The sequence below is a fragment of the Euwallacea fornicatus genome, chromosome 19 (assembly GCF_040115645.1).
Source record: "Euwallacea fornicatus isolate EFF26 chromosome 19, ASM4011564v1, whole genome shotgun sequence".
Lineage (NCBI taxonomy): Eukaryota > Metazoa > Arthropoda > Insecta > Coleoptera > Curculionidae > Euwallacea > Euwallacea fornicatus.
This window is the reverse complement of record NC_089559.1, coordinates 3,611,842-3,638,814: the sequence shown is the minus strand read 5'-3', so window position 1 is coordinate 3,638,814 and position 26,973 is coordinate 3,611,842. Positions and strand designations below refer to the sequence as shown.

The window sequence follows — 26,973 nt, the reverse complement described above, 5'->3', positions numbered from 1 at the left end:
TAGAGTTTCCACAACTAAATTTTTTAAAATTATATAAATGTAACAACAAAATGAAATCAAAGGGTCTTAAAAAATTTCGATATGGAGAATGCAGTCAAAGTGGTACTTATGTCAGTCATTTTTAGTTATTTTCTATATTGATAATTTCATTAAGTAATTTTTGAAGCATATAAAGTATCGTAGAACAATGTTTATTAATAGATGTGTAGACCAAAGAGCATTTGCCGCCGCCACGTTAATAGGTGGCGCTCCTCGCGGGGTAAGTTCATAATCAAGGGTATCAAGCCGCATAGGGCGCAATTATCGTATCCCCAGAACAAAAGAAAAACAATCAACAACAACTCGAAAACAGGTAGAGCGGCGGCAGCAAATCGCCGCCACCGTATGCCGGGGCCCGGATGGGCGGGACCGGCGACGGTGTCGCCCTCTGGGCCGTCGCTCGCACACGACGTCCTTCGACGCTCCTCGCCGAAGAAGAGGAGAAAATACCGCCCAGGTGCTTCCGAAGGGGGAAAAACGAAAGCCCAACGTGTTGTCAGCATCGGCAAGGCACAGCCGAAAAAAATGGTTTTTGACAGCTCGACCGAACCGACGTCGGTGGTGGTCTGTCGAGGCGAAGCCGCCGCGACGCCGAAAACAAAAGAGTATCAATCGACGGCGGCCCGCCTTCTCGACGAAGTGGGAGCGACCAATAATCTGAAAGTCTACAGGATCCTGCAGCTGCTGAAATATTCCTTCTGTCAAAACAGCGGCTTCTGCTATTAACGCGCGCGATTTTGCCCACCTCGAACGGCGCCGATGAACTCGCGCGAGTGCCCCGAAAAGACGATCATGTGGTGATAGCGGGTGATGTGCCATGAATTGCGGTGATATCAGTGATGATATGGACGACAATTGCACTATGAGGCCGTGTGCGACTGACTTTAGCATTGCCGCCATCATGTCCCGGAACGGACGAGCCAGGGCGAGGTGTCGGGACAGAGATCCGCCGGACAGTGCATCACCAGTAGGTACGTAATGATCGCTCTTTACCGCAAAGGCGTCACCAGTTACTTCAAAGTCATGTCTCAAATCCTTTCTCATTTGTTAATACGAGTGATCACTCAATGTCTCAGATTAGTCAGTCACAGATCTAATCGATTTAAAATTTAATTGGGGGATTTGTGCATACAGTTTTCCATGCCTCGCTCTACCCATTTTTTAGTTCCATGCCACCTAAATGTAGCCCTCTATAGAGCCTTTTTTGGAGTAAAATCTTTTTAATCATTAAATAATATTTAATATGAGACATTAATATTTAATTCAGGAGTTTACGTTTTATTGTCTAGATCAAGGATTTTCCTATTTACTTAATAGCTCTGCTCGTTTTAGAGATATAAATCATTTAATACGAAATCTTATAAAGGCGACATTATGTTCATTCTTTCTGTGACTACTCAATACTTTTTTTTTATAGAATAACCTGTATATTTTTATAAAGTTTATGCTATGAGACAGAATTCTATATAAATGTCTGTTCATTCTGCTTAATCAATTTTAGAGTCACTGCAATTTCAAAATGAGTTTACCTACCCGAAAAGCGCGTTAATAGGGCCCCTCATATACATATCTGTTTATATTTTAAAGAAGAAAGGATAAACAGATTCCTAAAAATTTTTTTCGTCTTTGTTTTCTTTGTTTTGATGTTTCATTCATCTCAAAACATGCTTCTTCTTGAGGTAAAATGCTTTTTAAGTTTAAGGTAGTTCTCGCGTTAGCTGCTCGAGAATCATTTTAACCGAACACCTTATATATTTGTTTTGGACTTTCAAGAGTTTATTTATGTTCCTATCCTTTTTTTGAATCGTTTTCGTGCCTCTCAGATTTCAAAACGACTCTATTCTCGAGGTAAAATCCACTTTACTCCCTTTGCCTACTCTTGAAAGTAATTAAAAAAAAATTATGTCAAGTTTCGCAACGGCAACTAATTTTCTCAAAATGTAATAAACCCGTGTATCTAAATAACATTAAAGGAAAACATGATGTTCCCAAATTTGCTCTTTAGTATCCACTATCATTCTACACAAGGTTGTTGAGGACGATACGCCTCTGATTTCGAACAGAAGCCGGTGAAAAAGACAACAATAATTGTCACTGAAAGAGTCTAGTCTTGGGACTTTGTTATTAATTTCGTTTTAAATTCTTCAGTATGCAGAGTTGTCGCTCTTGATTATTAAAGCTCGAGTAAGAAATTTTAATTAAGTTTGTCAACACTGGGGCATTCGCAATTGACAGCCGACGCTGAGACATTATCAAGAAACAAAAGCGAAGCATAATGTGTCAATAATAATATATGACATATACTCATTTACTGTCATTTTTCTTTCATTCCACCTCTTCTATTGTCTAATTCCTGCAAACGATGTTTTAGCACCAATTGATGATTTTATACCCCCCATCCCGCACGACTTTGACTTTCACTTTTTTCACATCCAAGGCAAAATACATCCCACTTGCCATCACAGCCCCATCTCAAAGCATAAACCCAAAACTATAAACATCGATAATTTCCCCTTTGTGCGAGACATGATTTAAATTACATTGACCGGGTGCTCACTGATCGTTATACTGAAAGGAATAACAAACATATAATTCAAAATCTCAAATAAAACATATAAACCGCAGTTTACGTTTTAAAAGTTTACTTTACTGGCTCTTGTAAAGGATGTGCGAAAGCTATACGATCCAAACGAAGAGAGGAAATGATTTGTTGATGCATGAAATCTGAGTTTATTTTCAGCAATAACAACTATAAGGTTTTTATTAGTGTCTCTTGATTTTAGGGAATTCACGCAAACATTGCAACATTGCACTTTTTCAAATTGACAGCTGTCAAATCCAATCCAACGTTGTCAGTTCTCTTCAGAGGCGCAACAAAAACAATTGCCGTTCACAGATATGTGGTTTTGTCCAATAGCTTTTTTTTCTCCACAGCGTGAAGTCTAAGTAAATTTTCAGCATTAATAATGTTAAAGTTTTTATAAACATTTCTCGATTTTGGGAATTTCGCTCAAACATTGCAACACTGCGCTTTTTTTTTCAACTGAAAACTGCCAGATCCAATTCACACTGTTACCATCCTTTTTCAGGGATTTGCTATTCGTCGATATGTACTTATGCCCAACGGTTTGTCTCCATTATTCCATTTTTTTTTGTCATTGAAAGAAAAGGAAGGAAACGTACTACGATAATTACTAAAGATGTTATCGCCCCCTGCATATCAAAGAAGGGGGGAGGTGCAATTAAACTGGGTGCTCGATTACCCACCACGTTTTGTCTCATTAACTAAATTCGTGTTATTACGAAAAAAGTGGCGGAAACGGAGCGTTTAAATATCACAAAATTGGTCAGAGTTTGTGGGTCGCGCATTAATGTCACAATAAGATCTTTATCACACCGGGGGATCATGCGTGTAATGACAATGTAAATTACAACTAATGTCAGAGCAATTATGAAAATAAATCCACAAAACAGTCATTTTTGTTGATTGGTACCAGTAGAATCAATGTAAACTGAATCGCCCTGTAAAACAAGAAAAAAAAAGGAACGAAAATGGAATGGAAATAATGGAAAATTGAAAAAATAAAATAAACATATAAACAAGACAATGCCCGATACTATTACACGCGCTTCTTGGCAAAAAAACGCGAAATTCTAAAAAAAGTTCTGCCAAATCAGGGGCGTACCTACGAGGCACAATTTTTCCGAAAAACTACATTCGATAATTTCCTGTTTCACTTTCCAGACAAATTCATAGACTCCTCATCTACATCTGTACCTTCTCCTCCTGATCCAGGGAGTTTAAGCTGCGCTTCCATAGCTACGGATGTGGAAAGCGGGAGAGACTCCCCCGTGGACGTTTCCTCCACCTCGGAATCCAGCACCCCCACTCAAGGGGAGACTAGGTAACCCTATTTGGGGGATATTGGAAGTGTTCATGTAACTTAAGCCGACTTTGCAGGTTACCGGTAAAGAATCCTATGCTGCAGGAAAGATGGACGAGTGAGGATCTGAGGCATGTGACTTGCCACTTAGAGACCAAAGAACTATGGGACAAGTTCAACGATTTGGGAACTGAGATGATCATCACCAAAACTGGAAGGTAAGACTTGAGTGCCACAGACCAACACAGTGTAGTTTAATTGAATTTTAATTGCAATTTTGCAAGCGCGAAATTGATAAACGCTTGAGAAATCAATTAAATAACTTCAAGTTAATGGCTTGACCTCCCACGAGTTTCTTTAACGACCAGATGATGTTAACAACTATTTTTCGGTAAATTAATACATTACGGTGTCTCATTTGAATATATCGACACCAAACCCAATCGATGCATCTAAATGGACCCGAATTAAGTTGTTTTAATGGATGTAAAACAGGGGCTTCTTCAGGTAGAAAAAGGGCCTGAAACTTCCATTAAAATGAGCTTTTTTCCTGAGCTTCTTCAGTCTTTAGCGACAATAATTAACAAGAGTGAGATAATTTCCTCATTAAGGGGGCGAATGTTCTCACCATGGAAACGACCTTTTAATTATTAAATTGAATTTAAATTCAAGGGTTGATAATTACCGCTTTACTCACTCAAAATTAGCTACTGATAAATTTGCCTCTATCTTCATCTCTAACATAAATAATTTATGTATATCTGCACTTAATGTTTGGAATCCATAATCACTGAGTGTATAAGTATGAGTGGAGTATGGTGGTAATTATCATTAGCGCTAATTACCGCGTGTATATGGCTAATTATGGCAGCGGTAATGCTAAGCTGTTAATTTGGGTTTAGATGGTTGTAAGTTCGATCATTATGATACTGACAAATTGCCAGGATGTAGACGTTGGGAAGGTCATGTGGTTTCAGAGAGAAAATCGCACTTTTGTCTACTAGCAAAAATGCGAAAATTGGTAAAACTGCTCTCAATTCAACAATCAATAACATCTATATAGAGCCCAATATTAGAGACAATATCAGCCCGTATAAGTAAATATACACAGAGCGTTTGAAAAGTTGGTAGAAATCCTGAAGAAGTGAAAGTAGGACCAAAAATGGTAAACAAAGTTCCTATAAACATCGGTCTTACGGAGCATCGTTGCTGAGACATGGCCCTCCAAGGAGGTCTTATCACTTAGATATCTTTTAAAATATATTTCTTTCTGAATAGGATAATGAAATGAAAATTGAAATAACCATAGTATAAGGGTCTTTAACTTTCATAATTTTTTATTGCTTTGACTTATCAAGCAAATAACATTATTTTTCAATAAATTAACCTTTTTTTGAAAAAAAAAATTCTCTATTTTTTTTTTGAATTCTGCGTAATTTTGTTAGAAATAATAATTTTTAAACAATGTATACCTCAGACCAGTAAGATTTTGTTAACATTTTCACATAGTAACCATCTTTATGCTATTTTATATACTTAGTGTCCCAAGGGGAGGAGTCCACGCTGAGTATCTTTTTTGTTGTTTGTTAAAAACAAAACCGTAAAAAACGTCAGTTTTGACCGGAAGGGGGATATCGTTTGGTAAAAAAAATGTTTCCAAAATATCATCCCTCTACCCCTGTAAACTATCCCATCGAATTTTTCAAATTGGAAATGGGGTTGTATTATATCTAGTTTGAAAAGTATTCTTGTTTTCTACATAGTCAAATTTTCATTTTTTTTACTGTTGTACGTCGGTTTTGTCAAAATTAAAGCAAAACCAAATCACTTGAATTTAACCATTATTATTGCTGATATTTGATTTATTTTGTAAAAAATGTTGAAAGTTACCACTATTGACTTGTATGCACATGTACAGCTAACCCTCAAAACGTTGTAGCACATTCTTGAATATTTTTGATGTTGTTGACCTGTAGTTTTTCGACAAATCAGGCGCGTAACTCCTCGAGAGACTCACATTGTGTATCATAGATTTTGGTCTTCAAACGTCCCCATAAGAAAAAATTCAAAGGATTAAGATCAGGGGATCTCGCGGGCCACTCAACTGGATCTCTTCGGCCAATTCATCTCGCAGGGAATTTTTTACCTAGACATTGTCGGTAGCAACAGTGTAGTGTGGAGGTGCTCCATCTTGCTCAAAACTAATTCTTGTTCTAAGAAGCGGGGATCTTGTTGAAGTATTTCGGTTATCTTTGGAAATATGATGTCCTGCAGGAGTTGTAGACAAAATTCTCCATTTAAAGTTTTCTGGAAAGAAAATGGCCCAACAAAGTAATTATCCACAATCCCTGCCCAAATGACCAATTTTGGTGGCTGTTGAGTATGGATCTCTAAATAAATGAGGATTGACGTCACTAAATTAACGACAGTTATGTCTGTTAATTTCACCATTTAAATACAATGAATTAACAATAATTTTTTTAAAATGTTGTATTATACAACAAATTTCTATTTAAATGTAACATTACTAAAGGATTCGCAGAATTCCAATTGACGGTCGAAACCATCCTCAATTAATTCCTGTGCTAGTTTTATGTCATAAGGATCGAATTTTGCTGTTATGAAAATTCTGTGAACAGTATTTTTGAAACGCTGGATTGTTCAGGATGCTTTCGTACAGATGTTCTGTTATCCATTTGAATATGTCCCAGAACCGCAATTTCGACTTCATCACCTCTGATTGGGCGGTCAACGTCTTTCTTTTTTTTTTTTTTTTTTGAATGGGACCAGGTTCATTGAATTTCATTACTAAATTGGATACATAAGGGTGACATACCATTGTGTCACGTTGATTTAAATTGAAGACACGAGCTACCGCTGTTGCAGGTATACTGCTTTGGTAATACAAACTCACAATCCTGATTCTCTCTTGCAACGCGTAAACCATTGGAATAGAGTTAAAAATTGAACGAACTGCACAATGATGTCTTATTACGAAGTACTAAAACCACTAAGCGAAGAGGAAAATATCAATAAATTATTCCTCCAACAAAATTAGTGTTTATCTATTTTAAATGGATTGTTATTCATACATTCGAGACGTTTTGAGCCTAACTATGCACTTTCAGCATTTATTACAATAACATTAATGGTTAATGTCAAGGTATTCGGTTTTTGTGTAATTTTGACAAAACCCACGTACAAAAATAAAAAATAAAACCTTTACCATGTAAAGAATAAAATTACATTTCCAGCGAGGTATAACACAAATCCTGTTCCAATTTGAAAATTTCAAAGGAGATGTTTTCAAGAGTAGAGGGATGACATTCAGAAAACAACTTTTTCATTAAATGATATTCCCCTTCCTACCAAAGTTGACGTGTTTTAGCTTTTTTTTAACAAAAAACAGAAAAGATATTCAAGACAGGCAGACTTATACATACAAGACAGATAGACACTTTTCCTTGGGATACCTTGTATCTCTATTTTATGCACATCTACCACCGTCATGGTATGATTATTACCTAAAATTTTCATTCGATTATCTTAATCAGAAAGAAAGTCACTTTAAAAAATATCCAGTTGATGGGACCCTTTAGAGGACGATATCTCGGTAAGGATTCTTCGTAGAGCCCATATTTATAGAAACCCTTTTTACAATTTTTGGCTCTACTTTCGCCTCTATAAGCTTCGTGCCAGCTTTTTCGAATATCGCGTATATCATAAACCCTACGGAGAACAGCTCTTTGCAGCCCTAAAGAAAATTAAAAACATAATTTCCGATTCACTTATTCATTTTATTGAGAGAAATTACGTTTATGAATTCCTTTCATTTGATTTTTAGACAATGTCAAATTCATTGCTGAAACTGTTCAGCAGATACTATTAAACTCAGGGGTGTACCGAAGGGGACACCAAAGTCTTCGTTCGCTACAATTTTTAGGAGTTTGTAACATACTTTAGGATTTATTTTCTTCAGGCACGCCAATGAACTTTTTCAATAATTTATCACACTTAATGCCTGCCAAGAGAAACGCAGAAAAATTGTTAAAGTGGACTAGCTAACATCACTCAATTCATGGCTACACTGAAGGCCCAAAAATCTTGACGTCATAGGGGATATGATAGAATCTCTGAAAATTAGTGTTTCACTCTAAAACTTATAGATACTATCTATACATATTAACGTTGTTCTTTTAATTCTCATAAATGTTTTGAAAAATAGCCGAACCTCGCCCAATTGAATTCAGGCTCACCGTGAAGGGAACGAGGCACCTTAAAGCTTCATTATCTTCGTTCGAACGATAACTTCATCAAAATAATCCAACACATAGCACAGAAAACTTCATTTTGGGGACTTTCGATAACTTCATACGTATCCAATGTACAGGGTAAGGTAACATTTTGTTATCGTGTTAACACTAGAGTCCTGGTTTCGTACAAGTCGATTCAGCTCAGTTTCTCTCTGGTATATGAAGAACCAAGAATTGAGCTCGTGATCTCAAAGAAGAACATTCTCTGTTCATGCATTCGGTCTCGAAGTAGATATTAACGTACTGATTTCCATCTTGGTCTTGTCCTCGTACGAGTTGACCGAGCTCAGTGGCGGCGTTGCGTATCCGTACCGAAGAACTGAGGTTCTGGTCTCATCCAAGCGATTCTAGATCTTTGCTGATGGGCTCGATCGTGAGATCGAGACCGAGGTTCGTCTCATCGTCAAAGGAAATCATTTTTACATCACAATGCTAAAAAACGACTCGGTTTCGAAGCACAAATGAAAGTCCCGGTTTTAGCGTTGGTCTCGGTCTGGAAGTGATTGGTTCTCAGTTGAGGTCTTGGTCTCGGTCTTGACTTGTACGAGACTGGAGCTCTATTCATAGGTCGTTTCGGTTGTTTTGCGTTTTTGGAGCCCTCTGCATTGCACAATTCGAGTGTTATAACCGAAACTGTAACACTACTTCTTCGTGGAATTTATTTGAAGATAAATGGGCATCGCGGGGCGTCCACCAGGCAACGACATTTAAAACACGACAGGAGCCACGTCACGACATTGACTGAAACGCTGCCATCGCTCAAGATAATGCCCCCCATTCGTCATCCGTGGCTCAAGGGCTCATATTATTTAGCATACCCCGTACACAAAAACGATAAACTGGTTATATTCGTTTTTAATCTGCGACGATCTTGATTAAACGACCAGCTTCCATTTGTTCGACCCTATCGGATTCCTGGCATCTACAGGGTGGTCTCGTCCAATTCCCCTAAAGTATTCGATAATCGACAGACGGAAAGAAGCGGGTAATTTAGTAACGGGCGTGTGCTACATTATGCAAACAGGGGTTTGTCACATTGCCTGACAAGTTTCATGTCCTGAGGCATTTTCTTTTATTGTGATCCTCCGTGATGGGAAAATCGATGGGCTTTAAGGTGGGGAAGCAGAGCTTCCTTAAGCATGGCGTGATGCATTAAGATTAAAAGCTCCCCAGCCGTCTCGAAGCATACTTCTTCGGGTTTAATTAATAGAGTTGTTTGGTGTCTTCTGAAGCTACCAACACACCAGTTGTCGCGGCCGTAAATCCATTCAATTTTTCCTGCCAGTATGATTTATCATTTCGAATATATGCGCCTATTTTGTTCAAGCTCCTCCATTCCTGCTAATTTAATTCCTGTCATTAAACGAGATCGCAAATTCCGCACTTAGAGCCATTTTTATCGGGGTTATTTATATCGCGCCCCTCCTTTATTAGCTCGCAGTTTCATTTGGCAAAGGAGTGGAGTCATGATTCGATCCACGAGTTCCAGAGAACCGTTGTCTGATTAATTTAAGCACTTCGACACGCCAGTGGACGACTAATTGTGCATTCGATGCCTGTTTGTACTAATTCGATTGCCAGCTTTGAACTATTTCGAGTTGCGCTCATATTAACCGTAATTACTCCGAGCGTCAGTAGAGCTTTCCAAGTTCAAATTTGTTGGACGTCTCCTGCGGAGTGAGCTTAATCCTGCCCTGCCCTCATCTCGCCTTTAAGGTGTTAGCTCTGCAAAGGCTGTCGAATTGCCCTATCGGTCATGTTCATCTCGAGATAATTGTTTGATTTATTGCAAAAGAACTGAAACGTATGTAATAGGTCGCAGCACAGCTGGTGCAGGTATGTTTGATGCGCATTCCTAGCATTGTACAGAACAAGATGAAACTGTATACCTATAACTCCTTTTTACAGCATGTTGATTCATGCAGTGAGCATCAGAGGCTAAATTCTTGAATCTTTCTTGAAAACTCGCTCCCATGGAAATTCCTTAATATAATCTTCAATAGAATGGAAATTCGCATCGAAACAGGACCACCCATACACCTTCATCATAATCCGGTACTTCAGTTCCGGGATACCAACAGAGAGGGTGATAAGCCTAAAGGAAGGCGAATTGCTGTGTGTAAATGAGACATTTCTCACCGTAAAAACGGGATTCAAGGCTCGGATGTTCCAACTTGACAGTGTCAGTGTTATTAATGACTGTTTTGATTCATTATTGGGAGGGTGGGTGCTTCAATCCGCCACCTGTTTCTACTAGGAGGCCATCGGTTACGAGGACAAAAATTGCTTCGTTTGCTATAAAATCACGATTTTGTTTTGAATGAATTTGACCTGTACAAGATTTGGAATCTTGAGCATCTTATGCCTGCCGATCAGTTGGAGGTCCAAAAAATGGGAAATGAGTTTTTTCTGATATTTGACACTTTGAAAACCTACTTTTTCATACTGAGCACATTTGGTACTATTCAGTTTTTCGAATAAAATAATAAAGAATTTGAGCAACGTATTTTGAGAGCAATTAACTGTTACTTTATAAAATTGTTCAATAAAATGTACCTTTAACGTCAGCGTTCTATTAAATTTCGTCAATTTAAATCTGAGAAAATGGAATTTTCATTAAAAAAACTCTTTTCCTCCACCATTCCACATAAGAAAAGATATCGATCGATCGAAAAGGATCGAAAAGATCTATGGTCGACAAATAATGTTTTCACCGATTTTATCCAGGTCTGAACATGACCTACAATCAACCTAAACTCCTGGGAATTTCCGCATTTTCTTGATAAAATAACGTATGTAAATGTCAGCCAGATATCCATTAAAACTCCGGTGCAACGGCGCCATCTGTCGGAACGCGCCACTAACTAATCCTAATGCAAACGTGCTTTTCAACCATTTCGAGCATTTTTTTACGTTTTAGCATCGATTCCATGGTGAAATCTACGATAATCAATCAATTAATGACGCAAAAGCAATAATGGGCTGATATTTCCATTAGTGAGTGACTGTGCCTTCCGATAAATTCAATTTAAAGGTGGCTGATTGCGTTGAAAGTACTAATTTATTGTTAAGCCGGCCTTAACGGATGGCTGCAATCTTAATTATTGTTTCAATCTCTGCTTTCTCATTTTACACAGTCATCAATTTTCCACATGAGTCAGGCCACGGTGAATTAACGGATTTCTTCGTGTCCAGATGAGACAATCAGCGGACTGGAATTTGTACTTCCGATGGCCGTTAAAAATGGGGTTTCTAACCCCTTACTTAAATGACATGGCCGATTTAATATTTCCAGGAAGAAAATAATATTTTTTTATTAGTTATTTATTTGTGAGCGTTTTTCATCTTAAATGAGCCGGAAAATTAACATGTGTCACGGTTAATGTAATCTAGCGCACTTTGGTTAAACGTCCATACAATATTTACCTCACATGTGGTGTTTTTGTTACCAAATGCATTAACAAATCAGTGCCCGAAGGCATAAGCTCAATTTATAATCGGCGAAAATGTTCATATTTTACGCCTACTCGTGTTACGTGTTTTTGACAGTATAAAATGGCGTTTATACTCATGCAGTTGTGCTATGTTTAGATTTCCAACATTGGAGGATGATTTATAACCATCGAGGCTAAATATGGGGTCGGCTATTGCCTGCTTCAGCTTATTTTTTACAAGAATAAAAAAATTGTGCAAGAAAAGATGTTGAGAGTTGCGCCGCAACTCGATTAGAATTTACTTTTTATCCTCTATTTTCAAGAATAAAAGCACGATAAGCTTTTTCAGCCAAAAAAAATTATATGTAAGATAAATAATAAATTCTACACGTTTCAACTTGCGTTCCCGGAAATGGGGTAACAAAAATTAGAAAAACATAGTGTATGCCAATAGTCCATATATGTGACCGATTGCCGCCCTCACCTTCAAAAAAAAAAAATTACGAAGATATTTTGAATTTTGGGAAATTTTTAAAGTTCGAAATGTTTCAAATCGCCAAATATTTGTCAATGATGAACGGACATGAACGGAGAGGTCGGGAAACAGGTTCTCTTCGCCTAAAGAAACTACGCCTCTGCATTTCTTTATGAATGTTCAGAAACTTTTAAACCAACACCTAAATCGGTGGACAAATACGTTTTGAAAATAACTGCCCTCAACACTGGCCCCCGCGTTCACCAGATTTAAATAAATGTGACTTTTTTCTCTGGGGGACTTCAAAAAAATTGCATATTCGATACTCGTTGAAACCGAGGAAGATTTATGAATGCCCCTTTGAGAAAAAAAGTCCATTCAATTATCGAATTGAGTAGACTTTCACTTTCGGCAAAGAACGCATTTATGTGTTTGTGAAAATGGGATCCATCTTGAACAGCATTTTGAGAGTTCATTTTTATTACTGTTACTTAAGTGGTGCCGAAAAAATAGTCGGACTTGGATTATGGATACATATGGATAAATGGAAAAATTTAATAAATCCACGTTATCTGATTTTTTGTTCGCAAAAGTTTCCTAAACGTGGATACTGATAGACTTAATCATCATTGTAGGTATTTGCCCCTGTTGTGGTGAGTAATTAGTTTTTAATCTCGATTTTTAACTCAAAAAGTGTGTTCCCTTTTTGTCATGCAGTGTTGAATTTTATACGGGAGTATTGTGTTTCATATGCTCATTTATCGTCTTGGCCGCGCATATTTAAACAGGCGAGATAAAAATCTGAAGTCCTGAAAGGGCGCCCCGTAGCGTACACCGAGATAATTCGAAAGGGTTATTTTTCCATTTGACGTCTTATATTTCATAGTTGTTTGGAAGTAAACGTTAAAAAAATGATGAAATGCCCCTGCCGGCTACTTATCTAGATAGTCATCTCGGTCGTTAGAGCTAAAAAGCTGAAAATGCGCCTTTTCGAGTCAAAATTGATTAACCACACCTGCGCCTTTGGTCACTACTGAAGCAGCCCCTTTTTCTGGCACATTAAACACTAAGGAAAACTCAATTGCGTTAGCATTCATTAGCTTAATGGAAATTGAGGAATTATCCCATTAAGACTCCATTTTCGCGTTTTCTAATTTACAGGCTCAGGCACTCGTCGGTTACCAGTCAAGTTAGTGTCAAGCCGTCTGAGAGTCTTTTCCCTGCGACGTGCTACTTCATTTATGAAATCATCAGCCCGGGAAGGCACGAAACAAGATTAGGGAATTTCCATATTTAATGGCAAAAGAGTGACGGAAAAGAAATGGAAATAATCTACTTGAGGAAAGATGCATATGTGCTCGTGGTGGATGCGTCTAACTTCGATTTAAACTGCCGTGGAGTTGTAACTAATGGATTTCCCCTCGCGCCCCTCGGTGGAGCAGGACGGCATAATAAAAGTCAATTAAGCCGAAAGCTCTTAACTCTTTCTTTCCTCGAAAGGGAAGCGTTAATAAGCTGCGATTTTGACGAACTGGCACCGGGACTGTGCTATAATTACGATACGGGAGAGCGGCCGTAATGGATGCGTTCCGTAATAGTTGAAGTGCAACCATTACGGCCCGTTTGCACTGTCACTCGGTCCGCTGCCAGTACATCTCTACGTTTAATTAAAACATACGACCTCCTCCTGCCTCCCTGTAATTCCTCTTTCGAATCTACGATTTCTTTCCATGATGAAGCATAAGGGCTTTTCGGGTCGATCCGGATCTTAACCGCCGTAAATTTCAGAGGTATCGACCGTTCCGATCGGGCGCCTATTTATTAGGTATAACAACATTAACGTTAATAGTTCTGCTCTAAAATTATAAAACCGCGAATTGCAACAATTTGAATTATGAGCCGACCATCTGGATATTCGAGTTCTGTAATCGATTGGACCCGAGGCCGGCGGCCGCTCCGATATACGGAGATAGCGGCACCGAAAAGCCTATAATTTTGTCGCTAATTCGTTTCGGTATCTTGTGGGGATCTTGATAGAAAGAGAGGGCCCAGCTACGTGCAGCCTATTGCAAAAATCGTAAACTGCGCTAAATTGTACAGGGCCGGCTCCTTGGGACGCCATGTGGAGCTCACCAACAACTCAAACCTCCCTCCTTCCTAAAAGAATAAAAATGTTACCTGAAATTACACCGCAGTTTATAAATCAATTCGGTTCGTCGTTTCAGGTTACTCAATTAAGATCCGGTTACGCTCAGGGTTACTCAGGCCAATTCATATTACGCAATTTAAATTGCGTTACTCAAAACCGTGTTGTCCATTCAGGTCTGTGTTGGTTATTCGAGTCCGACAGAGAATGAATGTATTCAGATAGATTCAGGTTGCCCATTATACATAGCAATTCAGATTACTCTAGTAAGATCTTATTACTCTGGTCAAAATGTAAACTGAAATGCTGCAAAGTTTATAAATCAATTCAATCTGGTGGTTTCAGGTCACTCCAGTAAGGTTAGGTCTCCGTGTTCCTATCTTCCTTCCTCAGTTCTAGCATTCTGATCTAGAATGTGGACTCACCTCAGCCCCTATCAGTTTCTCCTAATGCCAAGTTTTTCTTTCACCTTAGTCTCTTTCGGTCGGGATTTCCCATTCTTTTCTCACTTTCTCACATCTTTAAAACTATCTTATTGTTCCAGACGCATGTTTCCCACGGTACGAGTGTCCTTCACGGGCATCAAACCAGACCAAAGGTACGCAGTACTGCTCGACGTCGTTCCTGTCGATAACAAAAGGTATCGATATGCCTATCACCGCTCCTCATGGTTAGTGGCGGGCAAGGCCGACCCCCCTGCTCCTTGCCGAATCTGTCCCCATCCAGACTCCCCGTACACGGGGGAGCAGCTGCGCAAGCAGGTGGTCTCCTTCGAGAAGGTCAAGCTGACCAACAACGAGATGGATAAGCACGGACATGTAAAGATTTTTGACTGGCAAAGTAGCAAAATGTAGCAACTTAGTAGAACTTGTTTCAGTTGGTACTGAACTCCATGCACAAGTATCAACCGCGCATCCATTTGGTCAAGAGACCTGAAGGGGGATCGGGCAGCGTTACTGATCTGGAGAATGAAGAGTACAAGACTTTTATATTCCCAGAGACCATTTTCACTGCAGTGACCGCCTACCAAAATCAACTGGTAAGTTATTATACTTTGAGAATTGATTAAAGAAGTTGCTGGAAATTTTATCTTTGGAATATTATTTCCCGAAAATGACCTGTAAGCACTTAGAGTTTTGTGCACTTAAGGAAGTCTGAAGGTAGAGATAAATAAGGCCGGAACATAAATAACATTAAGGGGGATGTTTGACATTACCGGCGAGCTCGTTAGTGGCTTCCTAACACATTGATGTTGTGAAATGTGTCATGTTTGTCTCTTTCTCCCTGTCCCGGGGCAATTCGTCACTCGTCGAATCATGTGTCATGCCACACACGCGCTTCGTGTGAAACGTCCTGTCTCATTTAAAAACTATTATTTATGTTTGCTTTGGATCTGGAAGAATGCAAGGTAAATTACATCGGGAAAACGAGAAAGAATCCATAACTCGAGCAGCAGCATCAGTCCTGCAACACACCCTCTAGGGTACATACCACAAAAGAAAAAAAGTTCTTTTAAAAGCAGGATTCAAGTCAGGATTTTAAGAATCCCGATGACCTTCACGAGTATTCGAGAAAATTAAAATTTACGAAAAAAGTTTTCATTTCTTTCTCAGCGATTTCCCAAGGTAATTTAAAATAATTCATCTTTATCGATGCAACGTGGTAATATCATCTTTCAAAATCGACGTTTCGACTTTCGACCACCATCATTAATTTTCGCTTTTCTTATTACCCCTATCTTGAATTTTCAAATTTTTTAATTGAACCTTTTGACTGACTCCGACGATTTTCCACATGTTAAGGTAAGTTCAGTGAGGTCTTTCACAGCTCCCTTCAAATAATCTAATGGGGGTAGATCTGGAGAATGTACTGGCCAACGTACGTCCCCATTGTTTAAAATGACTACGCTGGCAAATACTTCAGACTTGGATGAAGGATTTTAAGGTTTTTGAGATATATACTGCATCGCAAAATTGACGCATGTAAAATTTTGTTCCTGAAAAAATGGCCTTAAATATACGTGAAAGAAGAAATCTTTCGGTCGAAGAATGTGCAGCTGTTGTAGCATTTGCGGAAGTAGGTTTGCCATAAGTTCAAATCATACTACGATTGGGAGTAGCACATTCTACGGTGTCCAGAACACTCGCAGGGTTTCGGGAGACTGGTACGAACAGAAAAAGACCTGGACAAGGACGACAAAGGTTGTCAACAAATAACCAAAACCAATTCATTACAAGCACTGTGCTGCAACAAGAGTTTTTTCGTCGATATGACTTTCGTATCAGTCCAGATACAGTGAGAACAAGGTTGGCAGAAAACAATATTATTCCCTATAGGGTTGCAAGCGGTCCCCTATTAACTGTACAACATCGAAGGTAGTGTAATCAATTTGCTCGAGAACATCAAGATTGAGGAGATCGTCAATGAGGCAACGTATTCTTTATGGATGAGTCTCGAGTTTGTCTTTTTAGTGATGATCGTCGAAGGGAAGTGTATCAACGTCCTAGAAAGTGATACGCTCAGTGTAACATTGTCGAAATTGTGGACTATGGAAGTAGATCTGTTATGATATGGAGAGGTATCAGTTTGGAAGGTCGCACGATGTTAGTTGTGCTTCAGAACGGTGCTTTGACAGCCCGTTGATACATAACAGAGATTTTAGAATCCTGTGTAGTGCCATATACCCCATTTATCGGTGAGGATTTTTTATTGATGAACGATAATGTACGTCCACATGTGGCACCAGTAGTACAAAGTTACCTCGAAGACGTGAAAATTCAAACGTTGCCTTGGCCAGTAAGAAGCCCTGATCTGAACCCCGTCGAACATTTATGGGACGACACGGAAGGACAAGTTGGAACCTTACGGGTTCCCCCTAAGAACTTAAATGAGCTGTCATTGAAGATCACAGAAATGTGGAATCACATCAATCAAGATGACACTAGAAACTTAATTTCAAGTATGCCAAGGAGGTGTGAGGCAGTAATTAGAGGAAGAAGGGGGCAATACATGCTATTAAGTATTCATTTGTTTGTACAAATTAAGGAATAAAAATTATGTATTTTTTTGTACGCCCTGTATTCATTCAACTATACTCCCTTATTGATTCCGTCAAGTTAGATCTACTGAAAATCATCGTCGTACTACTTTAGTAAGCGTAAAATACAGTGTGGTCCTCCGGGAGGTCCGTCGATCGAGTGCGGGACAACCATAATTTGGAAAAAATCTGAAAATGGGGGGATATACTTAAGATTTTGGGGGACACGCGTTAAAAATGTTTTTAAGATGGCGGCACTTCCCGTTATGCCAGAGGTAGATGTAGACTCGATTGTTTTAAATGGAACACCCTATATTTTATTGCATTTTTGGACTTCACGATGAATTCTGATCACCTTTTATATGAAACGTTTTACGCTTATTCTTAACCGTTTTGGAGATATTTCCACTTAAAGATGAAATTTGACAGTTCCAGTCATTGATTCATTTGGTGATGTTATGAGAATGGAAAGTTAAGTCGCAGCAATTTTTTGAGTAATTGCTAATAAATCAGAACTTTAGCCGCGTGTTCAGTAAAACTCGCAAAATAACGTACAGGGTGGTCATAAATAATTCTTAAAGTTGACAATCACGAATCATTAAAAACTTGTTTTTTTTTTAATAGAAACTCCATTTCTCTTAACGCCATCGTGTTAATCTAGGAAAATAACTGTCACTTTGTTTTTTGATATCTATATCTGAAATCAACCGTTCCGATCTTTCATGTTTGTATGATAAATTTAGTCTTGCCGTAATTAATAATTTAATTAACAAACTGTCAAAAGTTGGTAAACGTTTCCATAGAAACTTTATCGTTGACTATTGGTTTTCCGTGGTCTATGCCACTTATATTGGGTTGTTCGATAATTAATTTTTATGTTTTTTCAAAGTGTATATACGTATATTAATAATAAATATTAATCAATGATGTAGTGGCCATCTTGGTGGATGACCTTTCGCCATCTTTCGGCAAATCGGAAAATTCCGCGTTCGAAAATGCCTTGATTTTTAAAAGTAAAAAAATGATTTAATTCATTTTTAACGGCTCGATCAGAATCGACATTTTTACCATTCAAATGATTTTGAAGAGAACGAAGCAAATAATAATCTGATGGCGCCAAGTCAGGACTATATGGTGGATGAGGTATCAGTTCCCAATTTAGTTCTAGTAATTTTTGATGTGTTATTAAAGACGTATGGGGTCTAGCGTTATCATGATGGAACAGGACCCCTTTGCGGTTAGCGAGTTCAGGACGTTTTTTTTTTATGTCTTCGTTCAATTTCGATAGTTGACGACAGTAAACATTCGAATCAATAGTTTGGTTTCTCGGAAGCAGTTCAAAATAGAAAATACCCTTGTAGTCCCACCACACAGATAGCAAAATCTTCTTTTGATGAATGTTGGCTTTGGGCGTCGATTGCGCAGGTTTATCTTGTTTGGTCCATGATCGTTTTCGGACTACGTTATCGTAGACAATCCATTTTTCATCACCCGTTATGACTCTTTTTAGAAGTGGGTCGTTTTGGTTACGATTCAGGAAAGAATCGCATATGTTAACGCATTGGGTGAGGAGAATTTCCTTCAATTCGTGAGGAACCCAAACATCCAATTTGTTAACGTACCCAAGTTTTTTTAAATGCAGAGAAACGGTTGAATTCGATATGTTCAACTTTTCTGCCATCTCTCGAGTTGTCTTACGCCGATTAGCTTCGATTAAGGCCTTTATTTCATCGTTATCAATGGTGATTGGGCGTCCAGTGTGTGGTGCATCTTGGACATTAAAATTTCCGGAACGCAAGCGTGAAAACCAACGCTGGCACTGGCGTTCAGTATGGCAGTTCTCACCATAAACTTCACACAATTTCTTCTGAGCTTGTGCTGCATTTTTGCCCTTTCGAAAGTGAAATAATAAAATGTGTCGATAAGGCTCACTTTGATTGTCCATCTTCAACTTAAATTTTAAACAATTTCTTGTTTACTGATCACGTTCAATTTTCGATCGAAAAAAGTCTAAAACATAACCTTTAAAATGGCATATAATAATGTAAGCGACGAGATCATTATTACCCGATATGTATAAATTAAACCATCTATGAGAATGAAACGACATTAATTATCGAACAACCCAATAGTATGAAATCTGCCAAAGTATTATAGTATTAAGTAAGTTTTTTTTTTAATCGGAACGGTTGATTTTAGATATAGATATCAAAAAACAAAGTGACAGTTATTTTCCTAGATTAACACGATGGCGTTAAGAGAAATGGAGTTTCTATTAAAAAAAAAAAAAACAAGTTTTTAATGATTCGTGATTGTCAACTTTAAGAATTATTTATGACCACCCTGTACGTTATTTTGCGAGTTTTACTGGACACGCGGCTAAAGTTCTGATTTATTAGCAATTACTCAAAAAATTGCTGCGACTTACCTTTCCATTCTCATAACATCACCAAATGAATCAATGACTGGAACTGTCAAATTTCATCTTTAAGTGGAAATATCTCCAAAACGGTTAAGAATAAGCGTAAAACGTTTCATATAAAAGGTGTTCAGAATTCATCGTGAAGTCCAAAAATGCAATAAAATATAGGGTGTTCCATTTAAAACAATCGAGTCGACATCTACTTTCGGCATAACGGGAAGTGCCGCCATGTTAAAAATATTTTTAACGCGTGTCCCCCAAAATCTTAAGTATATCCCCCCATTTTCAGATTTTTTCCAAATTATGGTTGTCCCGCACTCGATCGAGGGACCTCCCGGAGGACCACCTTGTATTCACTCTGAAATCATAAAAACGAAAATGCGTAAAAATTGAGGAGATGCGTTAATTTTGCGGTGCAGTGTATTCGAGTGAAGGCGAAGAATAATGAACCTCGGCAACGTCTTTTTAATATCTTTCCGTTTCTTTCTGCACAAAAGTGAAGTCATACTTTTTCGAATAAAAGGAAAATAAAAGGAGTTCAAAATCACGTAAAGTAGCAAGGTTGGCCTGCGTCCAAGAAGCCACCGGGCTCTAATTGAGTGATAGTTATTTGGTGCACGGTGTCTTGTTTGTGACAAACTTAATCTGGCGAAGTATAAATATTGTCGCGTCTGCAGGTTCCGACTGAAGTGGAACATGTGTTTGAGAATTTATATGCCGACTTTGTCATTTTCTCATCCTCTTTTTGGGCCATTTTAAAGGCTAAATTTAACGATATCCATCGCAGAAGTATTAACTCTAAAACACAATTCCAGTCCAAGATTTATGGTTGCAGTTCAGATAAACGTGAGCGATCAAGGGAGAATTCGGTAAGTTAAAGGGAAAGGGAATGAAGTATGTGCAGTTTGATCAAAACCGAGGAGATTGGTTTAAAGCCATTTGTCATTACGTTAGTTCCTTGCCTGTAATTATCGATGTCACGCTATAAATTACCGGTATTTCGCTCTCTAAGTATAGAGTAGGTGCCCTTTTTACGGTGCGAACTTAACAACAGCTGAGAGTATCTGATTTAAGGGGGAATGCGTGGCAATTAGTGAGGTTTGAAGTTCAACTGACCCCGAGAGAAAATCGGCCAACACTCATAAGTTACGTGTGAGGTAATATTACCCAATATCGTCCAACAATACCCAATCTTTACCGGTTGTTATTGCCTTCGACTGTCGAAAGTAAGAGCGATAGCATCTACCAGAGTGCTCGGATTGGAAGGAGTCGCCAGATTCGTTTTACTTGATTATTCTAATTGGCTTGATTTATTGGTGTTCTATTGCTTATTTTTTCGTTAATCGAACCTTATAACAAACCCGTTTTTGAGACCGCACAACCATGTTACAAATGACCCACTAATAAGACATCTGCTTCTGGCCAATAGGAGGAAATTAATAATTTTTTAAATAAAGTTTTATCGTAATTAAATCTTGGATCGTCCAATATTATCATGGTTTACATATTGTTTCAGTCAAACAAAGAATATAATTAAAAGTCCCGTATTGGAGAAAGCTGTACACTATTCCTTTTAAGTATGTATTTTTCGATTATGGGCGCCATATTAGATTTTCGCATTTTTGCATTAAGCTTTTCTTCGTGATTACAATGATGTATCACATGTCACGGTCAGTTCAATGAGGTCTTCCATTTCCTCATAAATAATAACCTAATGAGGATAGATCTGGTGAACATGCCGGCCAACTCCTGTCTCCATTGTTTGAAATAACTCTACCGGGAAATATTTTAGACTTGAGTGATGAATTGTAAACTGGAGATATTTCTGTTTTTTCTCCACACTGCTAGATCGCTACGTCGTTAGATCCATCTTGCGTAGGTACACAGTCGGATATATTTTTCAAAAATCGCATCAACCGAAAAATAAAAAAATCGACGGTGAATTTATAGACGACACTAGTTACACGAGAGTTACATCGACGTAAATATAAGAAGATTAAGAATTTTAATTTACCTGCGCAACAGCCAGAGGCGGAGTGGCTCTAAATTTACCGATACCTACTACCTTCGAGAACCAACAAATATTTCAACAATAAATTTCAGCTAAAAATATTTTCTTCTATCTGGAATTGCGGGCAATACCTGCTTATCAACAAATACGAATACTTTCAATTAGAGTTCACTGCTCAATCTAACTTCACCGCTCCAAAACAGAGGCGGACTGAAATAAATTCACCTTCTCTTTGGTCTTCTAGCTTGGATTTGTTATTTTTGGTGGTCATAAGATTTTGCGCGTTTAACTCTTCCGTTTCGTAAATCGCTGGATCACTTAGGGTGTGATTAAACGCATACTGAGAATTTTCCATCTATTCCCTAGGAAGTAAAAAAAAAAATTCTCCATCCGGAACCGATCGCAAAGAGGACGGTCCTCAGGGAGGACCTATCCAAGCAGATAAAACATGAATCTGCCCCTCTGTTAATGCAGATAATGGTATGCTCCGCCTCTGGGATCTTCCTAACAATCCCAGAAAGGGGCTGTTAAACAAACACGACGAGTTCACGCTGAGGATCACCCGGGGTGGGCCAATTATCCGTTCACGGGGAGTGACAGCAGCCGATTGGAATGCCACAAGAGATGGCTCACCGGGTGCCCATGCCCAGTCTCACCTGGTGATGCATGGCATTCACCTTACTTTTACTACTACAGGCTTATTTTCCCTGATTTTATCGCTTTCGAGTGGGCCTTCGACTATGAAAGCAAGGAAGAACGCGGCACTAAGAGTATATTTGTTAAGTGGGGAAATATAATGTTATATTAGAAGGGAAAAGGCGGGTAAGTTCCTGTGTCTTCAGTAGTGGTAAAGGTCCTGAAATATTACGGACCTGGACTATATACCTGGGCTGTTTCCAGTGGTAATCTGTGGCTGTCTCTGTGTATGTGTATCCAGATCGAACTTCAGAATGATTTCCATGCGTCATCAGTATGTACTAATGGAATTTAAGAGCTGTAGACTTAAATAATGATATTTATAATAGATGTAGATGAGGAGAAATACCGTCATCCACATAACGTGCATCGACTGCATGGATTTCTGGAAAACACCAATTGATTGATAGTAGCGTGGGATCACTCTGTCACTGTTTGTTCTGTGGTTAAATTTATCTGAAAATTTGCTTAAATTCTTTAAAAAAATTGGTCTTGGTCAAGATGTAGGTAGCAAAAATTTGGAGTACCTCCGCCTTCGATTGTTGATCAGCAGTATTGGATTTTTTGAATATTCACAGTTAATTCAGAGATGGCGTTACCATCCTTTCAGTATGAAATCAGTAGCGCAACAAATTCAATCTCGAATTTTTTCCTCAGCAAGGGGTTTTCCTTTTTCTTCACCATGTGCGATCCCGCGGAAATCCTAATTATATACCTCCGCGCATAGACGTTTTAATAATTTTTCGGCCGTCATCAAACAAAAGCAGTTAGTCGTCTATGTTTAGATGCCGATACACCATTAGTCACCCGAAAATACTCCTCGGGAACTCATCATTTCGTCAACACCTCGTTCGCGCCCGACTATTTTCTATTTCGAAAACGATGCCGGCGATAATGGGTGGTCGACACTGATTACCCTGCATCGGATAACAATACATTTTGCAGCTCGTCAATGACACTGTACCCGATGGGTGGCGATCAAAATTGGAAATTTGCCAAACAAGTGGGCCTTCTTCGTCAAATGGCGAAGAAAGGATACAAGCTTTGCTCTTGGCGACTAAGGCGCATTCGCCATGTTGGCAACATTTTGTGGTTTTTAGAGTTAAATTGCTTGGGCAAATTAATTACTGAATCAACATTCCTTCATCTGTGAGCGCTTAGGACGCGTTTATAAATTAGGTTATTTGACTTTATAATTTTGTTTCAGATAACGAAACTGAAGATTGACAGCAACCCATTTGCCAAAGGTTTCAGAGATTCATCTCGGCTGACGGAATTCGAGAGGTATGCATCTGGATGAAATTCCTTTTGTATATGGTAAATCGTCGAGATGGATTTTGACGGGCGATCTTAATTCGTTCCTTTGTGCCCGGCCACCACAATAACGGCCTAAATGAATTTTAATGGCCCCCCATTTCACCTCGTTCGATTTATGGTAATCGACCAGATCGCTCTCGACGATAAGCCCTTCTGCATCAAACCAAATAAACAACTCTAGGTAATTTTGCTCAGTTTCCCTTGCAGAGAGACCATGGAATCCATGCTTGCGGAGCAGCACTACTTTCGCTCTCCTCTGCGGCCCTTTGTGGACTTGGACACCCACAATAACAATCTTTCCCTAGAAGAAAAGGCAATTCTGGCGGCTAGGTCTCAATTGTTTCTGAGGGCGGCTGCTGCAGCCGCCGGCCCTTACGCTCCTCTTATGGGCGGCTTATATGGAGCGGGGGCGTCGCAGAGTCCCACAGTAAACCCTGTGGTATTGTGGAACCAATGGGCGGGACTGGGACCCTCTTTATTGGCCGCCCAGCACCAACACCAACTGGCGGTAGCTGCAGCTAGCACTTCGCAATTGCAAAGTCCCATGGCACCTTTAGCTAGGCCTTTGGCGCAGCATCGGTTTAGCCCGTATGCAGCCCCCATGAGGGCTAGCCCGGATTCAAATCTCAGGGAGGAGGCAGGTAGCCCTGGCAGCCCTTCTTCAGGGGTGTAAATTCAAGATATAGACTAATTTTGGTTATAAGGACACTATTCCTGATGCGTAAACTCTAGTACATAAGCAAATGTGATTGTGATATATCGTATTTAACTTAAGTAATTGCCGGTTATTTTCCTAAAATCGAGTGCAAATGATGAGCTTCAGGGTCATAAGTCATAGAGATCTTTTTTAAGGTTTTTGAGTTCAAATTCACCAGGAAGGAATAATTTTCCTCTACCCGTTTTTTAATACCTAATTCACAGGGTTTTTCACAAAATTAGTACTTAGGTATTTTGAGTTTTGTACATAATTAAGTTTTAATTTATTCATTAGTGTAATTAGGACGTTTTCAGCTGAAATGAAGAATCGGCGGGCGATAAGTAGACTTTATAGTCAGTTATTCTTGTAAATATCACCTTGTTTCGCAATGTTACATGTACGACATAAAAAGTAAATATTACCTCGCTTTATTTTTTAATGTGGTTTATTTGAATTTATTTCTCTCCTTCCTTTCCTCCCTGTCTAAAATCGATCTAAAATTAGCTCAATTTGAGGCCCAGACAAACGGCGAAAGCTAATTTGTGTAATTAAAAAAAGAGGACTTTTTAGTACCCTTTGCCCAAGATGGTCTGCATCTATTTTAAGTGAACAAATGACCGACCGCTACATCTTATCATGAAATAAAAAAAGACTAGAATTCTGTTCTAAAATCATATGAAAGAACCATTGGCGTGCAGGTAAATTACTGGTCAAATCAATGGCAGGCAGTAATGTGCTGACCTGATTCTGATTTTTTTTTATTTGCCAGAAACCTGATCATGACTTTTTGGTAAATTTGGGCTTTTTTTCTATTATCTTTAGCTCAATTCAATCCAATTCGAATAGGACTTTGCATGCGAATGGGACGAGTTACTAAGATTAATAGGAAGTTTCACACAGCGTTCGTAGGTGTCGTTGTTAATCGTTTTAAAGATGGCTAGTGGTTCTAGTGCCCTTTTCTTTATGCACATAGTTTGTTGTGCATCTCCGGCACAGGTGTTTAATGCATGAATATAACTAATTAAAAAAAAATTTGAACAATTTCCTGGCGTACTTACCGAACTCAAACGGTAGATAATAAATAGCCCGTATATACATATTTGCGCCTATTTCGCATTCTGCACAATAACGAGCTGTTGTATAAATGGGCCTTTCGTTAGCCTTGATCAAATAGGGGCAAGTGTGAGGATATAATGACAACGGCAGTAACAATCGCCATTATGAGTACCACCTCTGATGGTGTAGGTAATTGGGCACGACTTTTTCCACGAGAAAAGTTCCTTTCATCAGGTCTCTGGTAATTTACAGGAGACATGTACGTAAGTACCAACTAAGGTAAACATGTTTTCAATTTCGTGGTAATGGGCCAGTTCCTGCGATTATCTCCATGCAACTCAAGACAAGTAACAGATGTGTATTTATGTAATCAGAGCGATTAAGTTTTGGTTCACTGATTTTCGCTAATACTGTCACTTCCTTAAAATTTTCAAAGGTGATACTTATGAAGGCACCTGCAATTGGGAGGCACCATTATTCGGACTTTTGATATGTGCGGGTATTATGATAGAATAAATTATTCAAATTGCACGTTGATAGTTCTCGGCTGCCGTAATTTACTTAGAGGGAGAGTTATTAACTCGTTTTATTGATAGGGGGCCATGCAATGTAGATAGGACCAGAGTAGTAAAATTCCATCAAACTAATTCGCACGAAATTTCAATAATTACTAGGTACTAAGACCAGTTTGTTGGTATCCTTAAAGCGCTTAGCGCTCCGACGAAGATGACGTCACGGAGCCGCCTTGGCAATTGACGAACTGGCCATAGCAGTTTCGATTTTAGTCATCAAACTAATAATTTTTTAGAAGCACTAACAAATATTGTTCGATAAAGAAACGAGCACAAACCCCACTTCACAGGACTTAGCTGTCAGTAATTTGACCTAATTAATCCCCCAAATTACCTCAGGCTTCCATAACAGCGCACAGATGTGTTACAACGACTTTCACACGTGTAGCTGTTGATATTCGTTATAATTAGCAGGGTTTTGGGCTACCATCCAGACCACCCTGTTAGGCCGACACCCGACACCTTCATCTCGGATTTAAATTGAAATTTATTGGGTCCCAGTTAGGATTATCAACGACAAAATTGCGACGAAATGTAACAAGAGGTGTTTAGCAGATTGGAGAATATTTCCAAATACACCGGGTGTTCCCTAAGAAAGGTACCGGTTTAATTGCCGTGACAGATATTTACGATTCATTTTTGCATTGAACATTTTTCGTAAGGTCGTGGTCAGGTTAGGCTGCATCAGTTCGAGACTTCGTGTTTAAAGGTCATTTCAAAATTCACGAAAATTTATTAATCAGCCCGAGTTATTTCGAAATTTTCGAAAATTTCTACTTAAATAGGCTAGAATTACTTCTGCGAATTCACCTCCTCTTGGTGATTCACCTCCTCCCCATGACCTATTATTTTGGGGGCAGTGTCTAGGTGTATA

General features: G+C 38.8%; 1 protein-coding gene across 3 annotated transcripts; it reads left to right on the top strand.

Annotated features, from left to right (window-relative positions):
* Positions 1-557: 557 nt before the first annotated feature.
* On the top strand, positions 558-24,910 carry LOC136345314 (T-box transcription factor TBX20-like). 3 transcript variants are annotated; one of them, XM_066293481.1, is made up of 7 exons: positions 558-1,010; positions 3,785-3,944; positions 4,001-4,141; positions 14,836-15,109; positions 15,157-15,330; positions 23,665-23,741; positions 23,970-24,910. In XM_066293481.1, exons 1-7 carry the CDS (start codon positions 857-859, stop codon positions 24,445-24,447), a joined length of 1,458 nt encoding a protein of 485 aa, XP_066149578.1. In that variant the 5' UTR covers positions 558-856; the 3' UTR covers positions 24,448-24,910. The 3 variants fall into 3 exon arrangements, with proteins under 3 accessions (XP_066149578.1, XP_066149580.1, XP_066149579.1); XM_066293483.1 differs by having other exon boundaries at positions 559-1,010; positions 15,169-15,330; positions 23,982-24,910; XM_066293482.1 differs by having other exon boundaries at positions 559-1,010; positions 15,169-15,330.
* Positions 24,911-26,973: the final 2,063 nt, after the last annotated feature.

What these genes read in the sequence shown, in the direction of transcription:
- LOC136345314 (XM_066293481.1), top strand. Translation starts at nt 857, where the DNA reads ATGAATTGCGGTGATATCAGTGATGATATGGACGACAATTGCACTATG. An exon ending in CCCACTCAAGGGGAGACTAG is followed by an intron (nt 3,945 to 4,000) that starts GTAACCCTATTT and finishes CCGACTTTGCAG; the next exon opens with GTTACCGGTAAAGAATCCTA. An exon ending in CCGCCTACCAAAATCAACTG is followed by an intron (nt 15,331 to 23,664) that starts GTAAGTTATTAT and finishes ATTTTGTTTCAG; the next exon opens with ATAACGAAACTGAAGATTGA.